At 38.2% G+C, this 15,000-nt stretch overlaps 1 protein-coding gene across 1 annotated transcript in view; it reads right to left on the minus strand.

Annotated features, from left to right (window-relative positions):
* The window catches only part of LOC119568281 (laminin subunit alpha-like), a 57,060-nt gene that overhangs the window by 31,588 nt on the left and 10,472 nt on the right, over window positions 1-15,000 (minus strand). Inside the window, exons 3-22 of the mRNA XM_037916741.1 lie at window positions 13,469-13,596; window positions 13,005-13,113; window positions 12,487-12,657; window positions 11,822-12,035; window positions 10,456-11,076; window positions 9,907-10,314; window positions 9,037-9,547; window positions 8,500-8,704; window positions 8,114-8,254; window positions 7,740-7,952; window positions 7,280-7,582; window positions 6,844-6,996; window positions 3,810-3,860; window positions 2,155-2,320; window positions 1,809-2,045; window positions 1,443-1,632; window positions 975-1,068; window positions 678-848; window positions 210-465; window positions 1-17 (exon numbers count right to left, since the gene is read on the minus strand). The exon at window positions 1-17 is cut by the window's left edge and continues 124 nt beyond it. Coding sequence (XP_037772669.1) covers window positions 1-17; window positions 210-465; window positions 678-848; window positions 975-1,068; window positions 1,443-1,632; window positions 1,809-2,045; window positions 2,155-2,320; window positions 3,810-3,860; window positions 6,844-6,996; window positions 7,280-7,582; window positions 7,740-7,952; window positions 8,114-8,254; window positions 8,500-8,704; window positions 9,037-9,547; window positions 9,907-10,314; window positions 10,456-11,076; window positions 11,822-12,035; window positions 12,487-12,657; window positions 13,005-13,113; window positions 13,469-13,596 — 4,359 coding nt within the window. The remainder of the gene's footprint in view (window positions 18-209; window positions 466-677; window positions 849-974; window positions 1,069-1,442; window positions 1,633-1,808; window positions 2,046-2,154; window positions 2,321-3,809; window positions 3,861-6,843; window positions 6,997-7,279; window positions 7,583-7,739; window positions 7,953-8,113; window positions 8,255-8,499; window positions 8,705-9,036; window positions 9,548-9,906; window positions 10,315-10,455; window positions 11,077-11,821; window positions 12,036-12,486; window positions 12,658-13,004; window positions 13,114-13,468; window positions 13,597-15,000) is intronic.

A 15,000-nucleotide genomic window follows, 5' to 3' on the forward strand; every position in this document is an offset into this window, starting at 1 on the left:
ACCAGTAAGCTCAGTTCCTGCAAAGGTAATATAACATACAAGATATAAGGGAAGTTTTACATATCACTCCATATACATAGAGAGCAGAATATACCAAAATAATTTGTTTTCTCATTATACAAAAGTGGAAAGTAAAAATTAAGCAAAGTCATGTGTTTTCTCTCATACATACAACCTCAATCTTTTAATGAGATGCCACATAAACTTACCATTATCTCCTCTTACAAACAAGAGTGAATATCTGAAGAATCCACCATAGGATGAAATGCTGTTGCCAAGATATATATCATGAGCAGAGAAGAAAACATGACCCTCTGGAAAGATATTTCCAATGCTTGACAGGTCCTGGACAATGAGCTCTTCATAACGACTAGGTGTTTGGGCCAGGGATGAGAATGACAAGCTACTCTCACCTGAAGATGTTTGTTCAACCACAACAACATCCCAGGCAGTCATTTCATTCATCTGATGAGAGAAAATAACGGACTTACAAGTCATATATTTAATAAATACTTGACGGAAGATATCTTATGCTTGTAGCTCTTTATACTTCCAGCATCATTTACAGGGTATATAAATGATTCCAAGGAATTTTTTGTGTTCAAGAAAATCAAATATGTAATCAGGTTTCATGTATCACACACCCTCTATAAGAAAGATACTAAAGAAAAACACACCATTAACTCCTCCCAGTAAGCATCAGCAGATGAACAGTATTCAGACTTTCCAAAGCAGAAGCACTTTGTGCATCCATTTGGATTGCTCTCTTCCAAGTTATAGGAGCCTGCCTGGCATGCATCACAGGCACGACCCTGGACGTTGGACTTACAGAAACAGCTGGCATCATCCTGCATATTTGGAGAAAAGAAGTTAACAATTTAATAATAATAACATAAATAATAATAATAGTAATGATAATAATAGTAATAATAATAATAATAATAAAAGGGAACTGGAAAACTCAGAATCATTACCTGGTTACAAATGTCTGCTTCTGTTCCTCGCAGATCACAGTCACACAGTTGGCAGAAGGGGAAGGACCAGTACCCAGCTTCACACCGCTCACACCTAAACACAAGAATACATATAAAATATAAAGTACAGGTAAATAAAAGACGGTTATAGCTTTGATTATTGATAGTTTCTCAATGGATCTCATATCTGTCTTATGAACATACTGTTATCTGAGTAATATAGATACAGCAGGTAAATGATGAAAAGTAAGCATATGAAACATATATACAAGAGAAAGATAACATAAATACTCAATCTCTAACTGACAAGTCACAAATGTTAAATTATTATCAAAAACTTGGTTACACAAGCTACAGAAACCAGTAGCTGATTTATAGTATGGAACTGAAACATATAGTCAGGTTAATATTTCCTACAATACAAACATGCAACCACAGTCATGTTTCCTCAATACATCTGAGACTTGCCTTCTTCCAACTACATTGTCCTTGCAATCACATTGGCCAGTTTCCAATTCACACTGGAGATTCCCAGCCCTAACACCGAGGGGAGAACATTGACACTCTTCACATCCAATGATTGGGTCAAATCCATAGGTGAAGGGGGCACAGCGCTCACATCTGTCACCCTCAACACGTGGTGGGCAAATGCACTCACCTAAGGGAAATCACATGAGGATGAAATATACACTTTACTCTGCTCTCCGTGTCAAGAATACTACCCAAAATGTTGAAGTTACATCATATATTCTTTTGAGTTCACTTCTTTTAAATACAAATAATGTAAGCAATATATCTTAAAGCTTTAAATACAAAAATCTATAAACCACCAACCAGACACAGGATCACAAAGTGCAGTAGAGGGGCAGTCACAAGGCTTGCAGTCAGGGAAGCCAAAGAAACCAGTCTTGCAACGATTACACTTTCGGCCAATTACATTTCGACGGCAGGGGCACTGGCCTCCGAATTCTTCACACTCAAAGCTTTCTGAGCCATAGAAGTCACACTCACATTCTAGAGCTCCATTGTTATAATCCATTGTCAGCTTGAAGGCAGCATCCTTACAAAATCCTGAAATAAAAGCATTGTTTGCTGAAGTCTAGATCACAAAGAAGTTTTCACCTTCTATCAAAGACTTAATACTGAACTACCTGAGCAGAATTAATTTTAACAAACCTACCTGTAGCATTTGCCAGAACATTGAAATTGTTCTCTCCGCAGATCCTAATGAATTCTGCAGTTTTATCATGTGGGAGTTCATGCAGCACCTCTTCAGTATACTGTGCTGCTGGAATCACTAACAAATAATCTAGCCAAATAGACTTGTGGTTTGGCTCCTGTGGAGAAATTAATATAATATCAGTATTTAATCATAAGACATATGAAATATGAAACAATCAAAACATAAGAGAGTAACTTTCAATATACGGTATATTTTTTCAAATTTGCTCCACATAACCCCACTCCTTTATAATAATATCAACGATAAAATTGCTGATTTTAATAATAATCATAAAAATTATAATCCTTATCATAATGCCAATAACAATAATAAATATAATAATAATACGGTTATAATACAATTATAGTAATAACAATAACAGAAACAACAACAACAACAACAACAACAACAACAACAACAATAATAATAATAATAATAATAATAATAATAATAATAATAATAATAATAATAATAATAATAATAATAATAACGATAACGATAACGATAACGATAACGATAACGATAACGATAACGATAACGATAACGATAATGATAATGATAATGAATAATAATAATAATAATAATAATAATAAAATAATAATAATAGTTATAATTATAATTATAATAATGATAATAATTATACTAATAATTATACTAATAATTATACTACTACTACAACTACTACTAATACTACAACTACTAATACTACAACTACTACTACTACTACTACTACTACTACTACTACTAATAATAATAATAATAATAATAATAATAATAATAATAACAATAATAATAATAATAAAAATAACAATAACAATAACAACAATAATAATGATAACAATAACAATAACAGCAATAATAATAATAATTATTATTATTATTATAATAATAATAAAAACATAAATAAAAATAATAATTAGAGCAACAGCAATGGTAATAATTATCATTATTATCATTAGTATCTTTATTCATCAGTATAACAATAATGATGATAATTATGATGATAATGATGATCATGATCATGATGATGATGATAGTAATAATAAAATAAAATAAAATAAAATAAAATAAAATAAAATAAAACAAAACAAAACAAAATAAAACAAAACAAAACAAAACAAAACAAAACAAAATAAAATAAAATAAAATAAAATAAAATAAAATAAAATAAATAAATAAAATAAAATAAAATAAAATAAAATAAATAAAATAAACAAAATAAACAAAATAAACAAAATAAAATAAAATAAAATAAAATAAAATAAAATAAAATAAAATAAAAACAATAATAAAAAAAAATAATAATAAAATAAATAATAATATAATAATAATATAATAATATAATAATATAAAAATAATAAAATCAAATAATAATAAAATAATAATCTAATAATAATAATAATAATAATAATATAAAATAATATAATAATAATGAATTGACATGACATGACATGACATATAACTGACATTGACATCATATAATCATTATCATATATATAACAATCATATATTATTATTAATAATAAGTCACAAAATCGAATAATGGCCAACTTTATGAAAGAACAAAGTTCTCAATATATGAAAACATGAAACCATCGGTCTGCTTGACACACTCTGCACCCGTATACTGGGACAGTGATCACGAGGATCCTTATACTTCCATTCTGCAAAACATTAAGATCAATTCTGGATAACAAAAAACATGATCATCTTTTAAAAATCATGTAGTATAAGTTTTAAAACATACTACATGAATAGTGACCTTATGACAAACTACTCCTCATATTTTAATGAATAAGTATAAACATTAGGGTGCGTTCAGTCACTTGAAGCATCTATTCACCTATCTTACTTAAAAAAAATTTGATGAACACAGTGTTGAGAGATACAATCACATACAGAAAGGTTTCTGACAGACATAAGAGAGAAAATCGGAAGTTAGACAGACAGATGAAAGAGACGATGATATAATACATATACGATAAAGATATACAATGCCTAGTAGTTTGATTATAATAATAGCCAACATGAACAATGACAAGCAGACAAATAGCTACATGCAAGACAGACACAAGTGAATAGACAGATGGATAGAAACACATAACAAACACACACAGTAGCCTTCTTTCCCTAAACACGTCTTATGATTTTAAGAAGATATTATAGCTGACTTATCATCATTTACCTATTTGCCCTATAATTCACATATAAACAGGACTGTGCATTGACAAAATAATTTCATTCCATCATTTCTCAATCTGACAATCTATTCATCCTGTACAGATTTTCATGTAGTAAAATATGAAATATGACCAATGCATTATAAATGGATAGCATACATTTCTTTGTCCTGCTTAAGTTTATTTTTTTCTTTATTTTTTACAATGAGTAGAAATAATCTTCTGCAATAAACACAAGTTAGAGAAATGATAGCTACTTACATAAACCATCATATTACTACTCCTGATATTTAGTTACAAAAATTTGATTTGTTAGAGAAAATATATCATAGAGACTACAAATAAACTAGTTCTCATTCTACTCACTTCTCCTTATCAAGGCAAAGATACACAAGGGAGGTTGGTAATGACTGGCTGATGCAAATAACATCTTGCATTTAAATTATCACCACCAACCTATCAAGCACATATTCTCCTTCATAAGAAAATACTAATAAAAATTATCCAAAACAAAAGACATACAAGACAACATAAAACCCTGACTTATAAATATATAACACAAAGTGAAACAACATAAAAACCGCTTAGGCAGGCATTTAGCACAGCTAACCTTTCTTCCCTGTCATAAGCAATCTTATTCAGCTCGGATTGAGAAACCATCACATTGTAAAAACATTAAGATCTGTCAAATAATTTCTGTCAAGTCATTTCTCTTCACTTGACACATTTCGGAGACAATACTGGTATCAGTTTCCCATGAATGATATGCTGTCATTGGTAACAGTAAACAATATTTTGGATTGTAATTGGATTTGATCTTGCTGATAAATGCAATATGAAAGACTCAGATTTATTTTTCTTTCTTACCATTCTTTCCAGACAGTGGAAATGAATCCTGTTTGGCAATGCAACACAATGCTGTTTACACAATCAACCAATTAAATAAATCTATTAGAGTATCATCGAGACCTGATAGCAACTTTCAGTTCATAATATCTCTAATGGGTAGATGACATGAGAGCGAAAAATATCACTCAAACTTGTTCAAAATCTAAATTTCCATTTCAAGAAAAAATGACTGCACATTCGGCCTTCATATAACTGAAGTAAAGTATATTAAAGAAATCTACATGCTGACCATCAATGAAAAACAAGCTTAACAATAAATTCTCTTAAAAAACTACTCAAACACGTCATCACCACGACTTGCACACGCACAGGATCCGCACACGCACGCAAGGACATGGTATATATAAGCAAGCTCTTTGTAAGTACTTATAAGTATGTATATAGACCTTGTCGATAAGTACTTGTATAGACCTTGCGCAAGGACACCCACACGCACACGGTCACGCACACGCTCCTTGCGTAGTATGGACTGATGTATGTACAACAAAGACGTAATATCCGCATAATTAGTGCCTGTGATGTCTACATGGGTCACTGTGTTAGTACCGAGTCTCTTTTGCCCGTGGTAGTAAGAATTTCCTTGGTTGATTCAACTCGATCTGTTTGCATCAAGGAGAGAGAAATAAAACTGTACAAGTAGAAGAAAGTTATACTGAGAGCTGAAATCACTTTAAGTGTCAAAAGTATCCTAAATGGTGTTCAATGTTCAAGCGAAAAATCCACTTTAATACAAATTTATTTCCAAAAAAAAAGCGCCAAAATTTGTAAATGCGTGTGAGTAAGTTTAAATGAATATGTCAGCATTATTCCTCCCAAATTTGATGAAATTAAAATGAATTTAGTTCGTAGTAGACATGAATAATCTAAGTAAACGTAATAGAATTGCAAGACAGGTAATCAGGCACGCCGCACGGACCGGATTATAAGATAAGTTCTCTTGTATAATATTTATAAGTATTAGTAATATGACTGTGTAGTATCCTGATACTTTGCAAGACACAGCTAGACCACTCAGACACTACAATAAGATAATGTTTGTTGATGTATTTTCCAAAGACTTGATATTACATGCTTGAGACCAGGGGACTGTTTGACCGAACGGTTCTTTAAGCTTGACCATGTAATTCTAAATTAACTTGCGAGGTAGAAAACTCCAACGCTTTTGCCATGATAATTAAAGTCACTGTACAAGTGCGGAGTTAATAATGCGAGCTTTAAAGATTTTTGGTAAGAAAGTAGTACCCCAGTATGATATCGCGTCTTTCTAATACAAGCACAATACAATTAAAAGATTGGCAACCAAGAGACAGAATCTCAAGTAACTATAAAACAATACGTGTAGAATGCTTAAAATGTGTGTGTGTGTGTGTGTTGTGTGTGTGTGTGTGTGTGTGTGTGTGTGTGTGAGTGAGTGGTGAGTGAGTGAGTGAGTGAGTGAGTGAGTGAGTGAGTGAGTGAGTGAGTGAGTGAGTGAGTGAGTGAGTGTGCGTGTGCGTGTGCGTGTGCGTGTGCGTGTGCGTGTGCGTGTGCGTGTGCGTGTGCGTGTGTGTGTACCTACCTTGGTCGTCTCCGGCGGGAATGGATAAAATGACTCTTGGCACACCCCATCCTTGCGCGTGCACTTCGGCTGGGGGCGGACCAGGTCTTGGTGCCACAGGTCATAAGGAACGGCCACTATGGAGTCGATTCCGATGTTGGTGTTTGTTTCGCCCTGAACGAGAGAATAAAACGATCATTATCTTAGTTTCTGTAATATTGTTGAAACATTTTATCAAGATATCTAGTAATTTCAAAGAAACAACTGAGTATATATTGACGTAATCTTGATGGTACAAGCAGCAGTTCTCGACCTTGCTTTGAGGTAATATATCAACATTCAATAGAAGAATAGCTTTTCCCTATTCCAACATATACAATTCGTTATTTGAAGAGAGAAATATATATATATATATATATATATATATATATATATATATATATATATATATATATACCTTGATATCCACACTGATGAAGTTGCTGTCAAAGTGGAAGACGCCCACTTGACCGCTCAGATCCGTGACCGCTTGACGGCAGGTGGTCGAAAACATGCAGTCATACAAGATAGCGCGACCTTTCTCCCTGCCCCTGAGTGTCGACGTCTCCACAATAACGTTGGTTGTCGTCGCACCGCTGGGAGTGTAGTAATTGATGAGCAGAATGTACCGGCCGGCGCGGGTCAGCCTGATGTCGTACTGGACCTCGGGCTGGTTGTGGTTCAGCCATGCCATCGGCTGGGTCTCCAGTTCTGCCAGGACCTGAGGGAATGCAGGGAGTGGAATGGGGAAAAGGTAATTAAGGGGGGAGGGAGAGAGAGAGAGAGACAGAGACAGAGAGAGAGAGAGCAATTACATGTAATAATTAAGTTTCATTTCAACTTCAGGACGCACAATGCAGTCCACACAAAATTCCTACCTCGTCATCGCTAAATAAGTCAACAGCTAATCGTTCCCCGCCGACACTTTTGTAACCCGCGGAGCCGTAGATGTAATCGTACTGCAGTACATCTGGGTAGGCGTAATGCAGGCACATCTCGCTCTTATCTTGGCCAATCATGCAAGCAGTGGTTATGTTCTCCGTGAGGATAGTGCCTTCATAATAAGCCTCGGGGAGGAGTACGAAGTAGTCCTGAAATTTACCGTTTCAGCATTAATCCTATGAACTGAACTGATTAAATATGTATAATGACCAAATCACCTTCATGTAATAGAAAAAAAAATATTAGTTATTATTAGAATTGTTAAATGTCAAATCAGAATTACATATGAGCTTAAACAGAAGACACTTACCAAGAAAAGATTCTGATTATTGACAATAGAAACCGTCCAGCGTCCAGGGTTCATGACCAGATGGACGGGGAAATCGCCCGGGACTCGGACAACGGTCATGAGCTCTGGGCCTGATGTTGGCAGGAAGTAAACGGTGTCTTCCTGTTAAGAAAATTATACTTTTTTATTATTATTATAATAACAACATCAACAATAATAGATAATGATAAAAATAATAATATTAATGGTAATTAAGCAACTGCAGATAGAAGTACGAATTCATGCAGATGGGGAACATAATGGATTATGGCAAACACTAAATATACAAGGTAAAATTACTCAAAAGATCAGACAACACTAATCACATCAAAAATAAATATAATAATATTAATACCAATATGTCGCACCTGTTCTGTATCACTTGGGTTGTCGGGCGTGATCCTGACCGTGCCGACAATCGTCCTGGAACTCGGGTTGCGGTAGTACATCAGCATGCGGTAGAGGGACGGCTTCTCGATGTACACTTCATGTATGATTTCCTTCTGGATGTCGGAGAAAACGGCGTAGCCCCTCCACGAGTAACCTGGGAAAACTTCCTCGTCGTAGCCAAACCTGTAAAATGTAACTGGTCTCAGAAAACATTAAGTTCATAATGGTCTAATATTGTGTGAAGCACACATCATCTTGCAGGCTTGCGCATCCAGTTATTCTCAGACCGATTGCCCGAAAAAGCGTTTATTATCAGTTTTGTTACTTAAACTTCGAACTGTAAGACTAACGCGAATATTGACGTTAATGTTATGGTTAAAAGTTTTAAGTTGCAAAACATCTAACGAACGCGCTTTTCGGGCAATTGGTCCGAACACACCTTTGGACGTGTATGCCTTCCTTTATCATTTATAGATAAAGATTAACACATAAGAAGAGTCCTGTTGCTACCGCACCTGACAGCGGTGTTCTGCGGCGTGTGTCCGTCCTCGGCCTCGTACTTCAGCTGGTAGAGTGTCGGGAAGTAATGCAGCTTCAGCACCTCGTCGCACCTCTGCCCGGTGACCCTCGGTTTGCAGCGGCACTGGCCACTGATCTTATCGCAGACGTTGTCAACGGAGCCGCCTTGATTGCAGCCACAGTCCGAGCAGCCAAAAAGGTTGTTGTCCAGGAGGTTGAAGGTTCCGTCGCGGCATTCGTTGCACCTGCGTGCTGTGACTCCGGGCTTGCAGAAGCACTGGCCCGTCTCGGAGTTACAGGAAGCCACGCCGCCTATGGTGCCTGGCGTATGGCAGCCGCAGTCTTCGCAGCCCAGAGGGTTGTCATAACGAAGGTTCCAGAACAAAGGCTTGCACATGTTGCAGATCCTTCCTGTGACGCGCTCTTTACACTCACACAGTTCCCCAACTGGAGCATTGCCGCAGCCAGCAAAGGTTTCCAGAACACCAGCAGGGTTGCAGTTGCATTCTGAAATTGCAGAATTATAAAAAGTTTTGAACCCTTTGCCTTCATACCTTGAGATAGTGTTATGTGGTTGGGTGTGGACAGATTTTTAGGAAGGTGGAGGGGGGGGGCATTCATGATAGAAAATTGATTATGTGAACGTAAAACGCCCTTACTACGAGTGCTTTCAAAGGAGGGTCTGTGACGCTGTTCTCTCGCACATCGTAGGACTGAATTATTTACCTCCGTGTATATTTAACTATATACGAAAATTGAGGTTAGCAAAGTATAAATATTAGAGGGGGGACCCTGTGCCCCCTCTGCGTTGGAATGTATTTGAGTATGTGCCTGTTCATGAGCACAAGCACGTGAGCTCGACTTACCTTCACACAAGGGGAAATTGTAGAAGCCTTCTCTGCACATGTCGCAGTGGATGCCATCATAATTGGGCTTGCAGCGGCATTTACCATCGTGATCGCAGGAGATGCCAATGCTGCCCGCCTGGTCGCAATTGCACGGCATGCATTCGGGGAAATTGTAGTAGCCAGGGCTGCACTGGTCGCACGCCCGCCCCGCAAAGCCCGCCAGGCAAGCGCAGTCCCCGGAGGCGTCGCAGATCGAGGAGGCCGAGCCCTTCTCGTGGCAGCCGCAGCTCTGGATGAGAGGGTAACCCCAGAAGCCGGGGGCGCTGCCGTCGCACCGAGTCCCGCTGTACCCGACCAGACACAGGCATTCCCCTGTCTCCTTGTTGCAGATCTCTTCTTCGGTTCCTCTCGCATCGCAGTTGCAGACTGTAAACGAAACAGATATGCATGCATATAATAAAATTACAGTATATCTACTTACTTTTCTTATATCTACATCATTTTACTTTGGGTACCGAATATTTTAGATGCCATATTGACAAAGCGACGGGCCATGCATGCACTTACAAGTGCAAGAAGGATAGTCATAGTATCCGTGCTCGCAGCGTTCGCAGGCGCGCCCGCCGAAGTTGTTCTCGCAGCTGCACTGCCCGGTGACGATGTCGCAGGTTTCGTTGAGCGAGCCGACGTCGTTGCAGTCGCACGGAAGGCACTCGGGGAAGTTGTAGTAGCCCGGCGCGCACTCGTCGCAGTTGAGGCCCTGGTAGTTCTCCTTGCAAGGGCACTGCCCACCACCGACCTCGCACACGCCCCCGACTGTGCCGTTTCGGTGGCAGTCGCACGGCTTGCAGTCCGGGTAGTCGTAGTAGCCGTCGTTGCACTCCTGGCAGTACGGAGGAAGGAACTCAGGTCGGCACTCGCACTGGCCCGAGCCCTCCGCGCAGTTGCCGGTCGAGTAGAACACGTCGCACTGGCAGGGCTGGCAGACATCCGTGTCGTTCAGCTCCTTGTCGTACGGCCGGTAGAAGCCTGCTTTGCACTTGTCGCAGTTGATGCCCTCGGTGTTGTGCTGGCAGTTCTGGCAGACGCCGCCGCCCTCGTACACGCCGTAGATGTCGATAGAAAGGCCTTTGCTGTTCACTTCTTCGTCGAAAATGCACTCGTCTGCGTGGCCGTAGCAGTTGCAGGCTGAAAACAAAAATATTCTTTAATAAAAGAAATGAGTATCCATGTCTTATTTTCCCATTTATCAAAATAATAAATGGCATAGTGCACATATACCGTTATATGCACTTACAGTAACAAACAAAACATCCTATCCTTCTTTCTCTATTTTAACTAATAGATACATACATACATACGTACATACGAGTGTATAAATATGTGTATGATTGTGTGCATGTATGTATACATACATACATACATACATACATACATACATACATACATACATACATACAACATACATACATACATACATACATAACATACATATACATACATATACATACATATATATATACGTATATATGTATGTATATGTATATATACATATATATGTGTATATACATACATATATGTATGTATATGCATGTGTGTGTGTGTGTGTGTGTGTGTGTGTGTGTGTGTGTGTGTGTGTGTGTGTGTGTGTGTGTGTGTGTGTGTGTGTGTGTGTGTGTGTATTCATACATATATATATATATATATATATATATATATATATATATATATATATATATATATATGTATATACATATATGAGTATATATATGTACACCCACACACCCACACCCACACACACCCACACACCCACACACACCACACACACACACCCACACACACACACACACACACACACACACACACACACACACACACACACATCCCCTAAGACATCTCATCAGCCCCGCCCGTCGGCCCAAACCGCACTCACGTTCGCACACGAAGCCGTCCTGGTAGCCGGCCGGCCGCCACTTCTTCTGGATGAACCCCGGGCAGCACATCTCACACTGGGAGCCGCAGGTGTTGTGCTGGCATCGGCACTGGAGCTTGTACAGGTCGTTGGGGTCGGTGATGTCGCACACATCTGCGTGGCCGTTGCACACGCACCTGCCTCCTATACTGATGTCTTTGATGGAGTAGAAATACTGGAAGGAAGGATACCATTTCAAATAGGTTATGATGGCCGCTAGGAGATAAAAGCTGAACAGTTGCTATAAAGAGTTTATCTTCGTCAGGTAGATTACAAGTGGTCTTATAGAACACACATTGTCAAAATGTCAAGCAAATTTCAAATTTCTCTAAGTATTCCTTAACAATACCACTTTTTATATTCTTGACATCAAAAAGTCATCAGTCACGTAACAAATATTTATAATTTACCAAACTGACGAACAAAGTGTACAGCGCAATAGATTACTGACGTAAATTATCAGATACAATTTTATAAAATGATAAAAACCTGAACATATCTCAGTTTTTCTATTCTTCCATTGGTGACATCTATCTCTCCTCACATCTCTTAAAACGCCAAAAAGGGGAAAGGCAAACGAAAAGAACAAAGGGAAAAAAGCGACAAAATCGAACGTTCCGCCCTACCCTTCTGGTGACGGAGGGGTCCTGCCTGGCCACCGACATGAGATGCCCCAGGAGGGTCTTGGTGCGCAGCAGCCTCAGCCGGACGTTGGTGGCTCGCGTGAACTCCTGAAGGGCGGTCGAGTTGAAGAAACTGTTCGCTGATGGCCTGTTGTTCAGCAGTGACACGACGATCTGGGAGCGAGAGACGGTTAGAAGCGTGTCAACTTAGTGACGCCAAAGAGTAAATAAATATATACAATAAATTGGTGTAAAATCGTCCATAAAGTCCATAAATCCCCTTCCGTTAAAAATAAATAATAAATAAATAAATAAAAATATAAAAACCGCGATTTCTTTTCTTCCAAAAGTACTGTCAATTATGAATATAACAGAAAAATAGTAAACTGTATGCATATTCTTTTAGCCTTTTACTTGCTTATGTAATATTAGGCTTTCCCTTCTTGGTAAACCGATTATCAATAACCTGTTCTTCCCCCACTTCCCTGATATCTCCCTTCGGCATCAACCTTATCACTTACTTCTCCTCCTTCGAGCGGCACCACCTTCGAGAAGTGAGTGACGCAGGTGACATCGTCGTCCTCTTCGATGGGCTGGAGAGTTTCCGTTCCGAAGAAGTTCTCGCAGTCTCTAATGAAGGCATTATTAAGAAGACAATAAAGGCGTACATAACGAAGAAATGTATACTTGTGTAAACAAACATACAAAAAGGCAAACAGGGGTACACATAAACAGATGATTATATGAATTTATTAAGAATATAGGTCCTTCATTAAGGAAATATGCGTTTCTTGACAGGCTAAATCTACAGTCACTTCCATATGTACCTAATTCTAGCATATCTAGACACTACAAATCGAAAACTATTCGTTTGTACAAAACCATTCATTGACAAAACTTAAGCACGACAATACTCCACAACCAATCACAGTAAGAGACAAACAAATCAACAAATACTCAGAGAGTCCTTTGCGATAAAACTCACCCGGGACTGTCAGCGAAATACTGCCATGGCGTGTAGGATTCTCCGTTGTCGACCGAGCGCTCCAGAACCCACACTCCCGGCCGCGGGGAATTGCCCATTTTGATGAGTACGTACGCAACTTGGAAGAGCTGTAGGGAAAGGGACATTTAGCTGGCGGAAAGGAAGGTTTGGAGTAGATTAAGGTAGAATAGCTGTCTTGGTTTGTCTCTGGCCTTATTATTCTACCTTTCTGGCCCTTTCTCTTGCTCTTTTTTCTTTTTATTTTCCTTATCTTTCTCTCACTTTTTAGCTCAACCAAAAAAATCAAGGTGGTAGCGTTCGCGTCTAGCAATCTTGCAAACCTGGGTTCAAATCCTACGCCGCCAGTAGATGGTAACCCCGGCCATTCCTTGCAGACACGGGGTAATTTAGAAGCAAACAGACAACCTGTCACAGCAGACATAAGAATAACAATTTAAAACAAATGGAATTAACTAAAATATTTATTTATCTACTTTTACAGTTCATCAATAAACAAACATGCGCAACATACACACGCATACAGACACGCGGCCGTGCGCGCCTCCACTAAATCTGAATACGATAGCTTACTAAATGCACCTAAAAATTGCTCCGCCTAAAAATGAAAATCCGCTCGAGGCAAAAGCAAAAGTCAAGATGCAAGTTGTCCTGGGCGACTCAGCGTGACTAACAGCTTGATATTTAATGCCTAACAGCCTGACATCATCCTCAAAAATTGCGATGCTGCTGTACTGGAATAAAATATTGCAGTGCTGCACTAGCTTTTAGCTATGTTGCTAATATAAGCCGTCTTGCAACTCGAATTCTTTGTTTCGTTGACCAGCTAAACTGAAAAGAAAACCTAAAAGTGTTGCTACGTTGCATTATCGCTAAATTACTGGTGGTGCCATTGCTTAATGAAATTGAGTTGCAGACTGGACACTGTTGCCACGTTGACTTGTTCATTGCAATAATATCCAGTCAGTTGTCTTTGCAAGGCACCTTTATAATTCGAGTTACTTTGGGCCTTATACTTGGTGTTATCCAACCTACTTACCTACTTATATGCATGCATGCATGTATGTATGTATGTATGTATGTATGTATGTATGTATGTATGTATGTATGTATGTAGGTAGGTAGGTAGGTATGTATGTATGTATGTATGTATGTATGTATGTATGTATGTAGGTAGGTAGGTAGGTAGGTAGGTAGGTAGGTAGGTAGGTAGGTAGGTAGGTAGGTAGGTAGGTAGGTAGGCAGGCAGGCAGGCAGGCAGGCAGGCAGGCAGGCAGGTAGGTAGGTAGGTAGGTGGTGGTGGGTGGGTGGGTGGGTGGGGTAGGTAGGTATGTATAGATAGATAATATATATACATAATATATATTTTATATATATAATACATGATTTATATATATTACATATGTTTTATATAATATATCATAAATCATATATAATATATAATATCAATATTATATATTGTATATATAATATATATAATACATATATACATAATATATATATAGAGATAGATA

The sequence above is a fragment of the Penaeus monodon genome, chromosome 43 (genome assembly GCF_015228065.2).
Source record: "Penaeus monodon isolate SGIC_2016 chromosome 43, NSTDA_Pmon_1, whole genome shotgun sequence".
Classification (NCBI taxonomy): Eukaryota; Metazoa; Arthropoda; class Malacostraca; order Decapoda; family Penaeidae; genus Penaeus; species Penaeus monodon.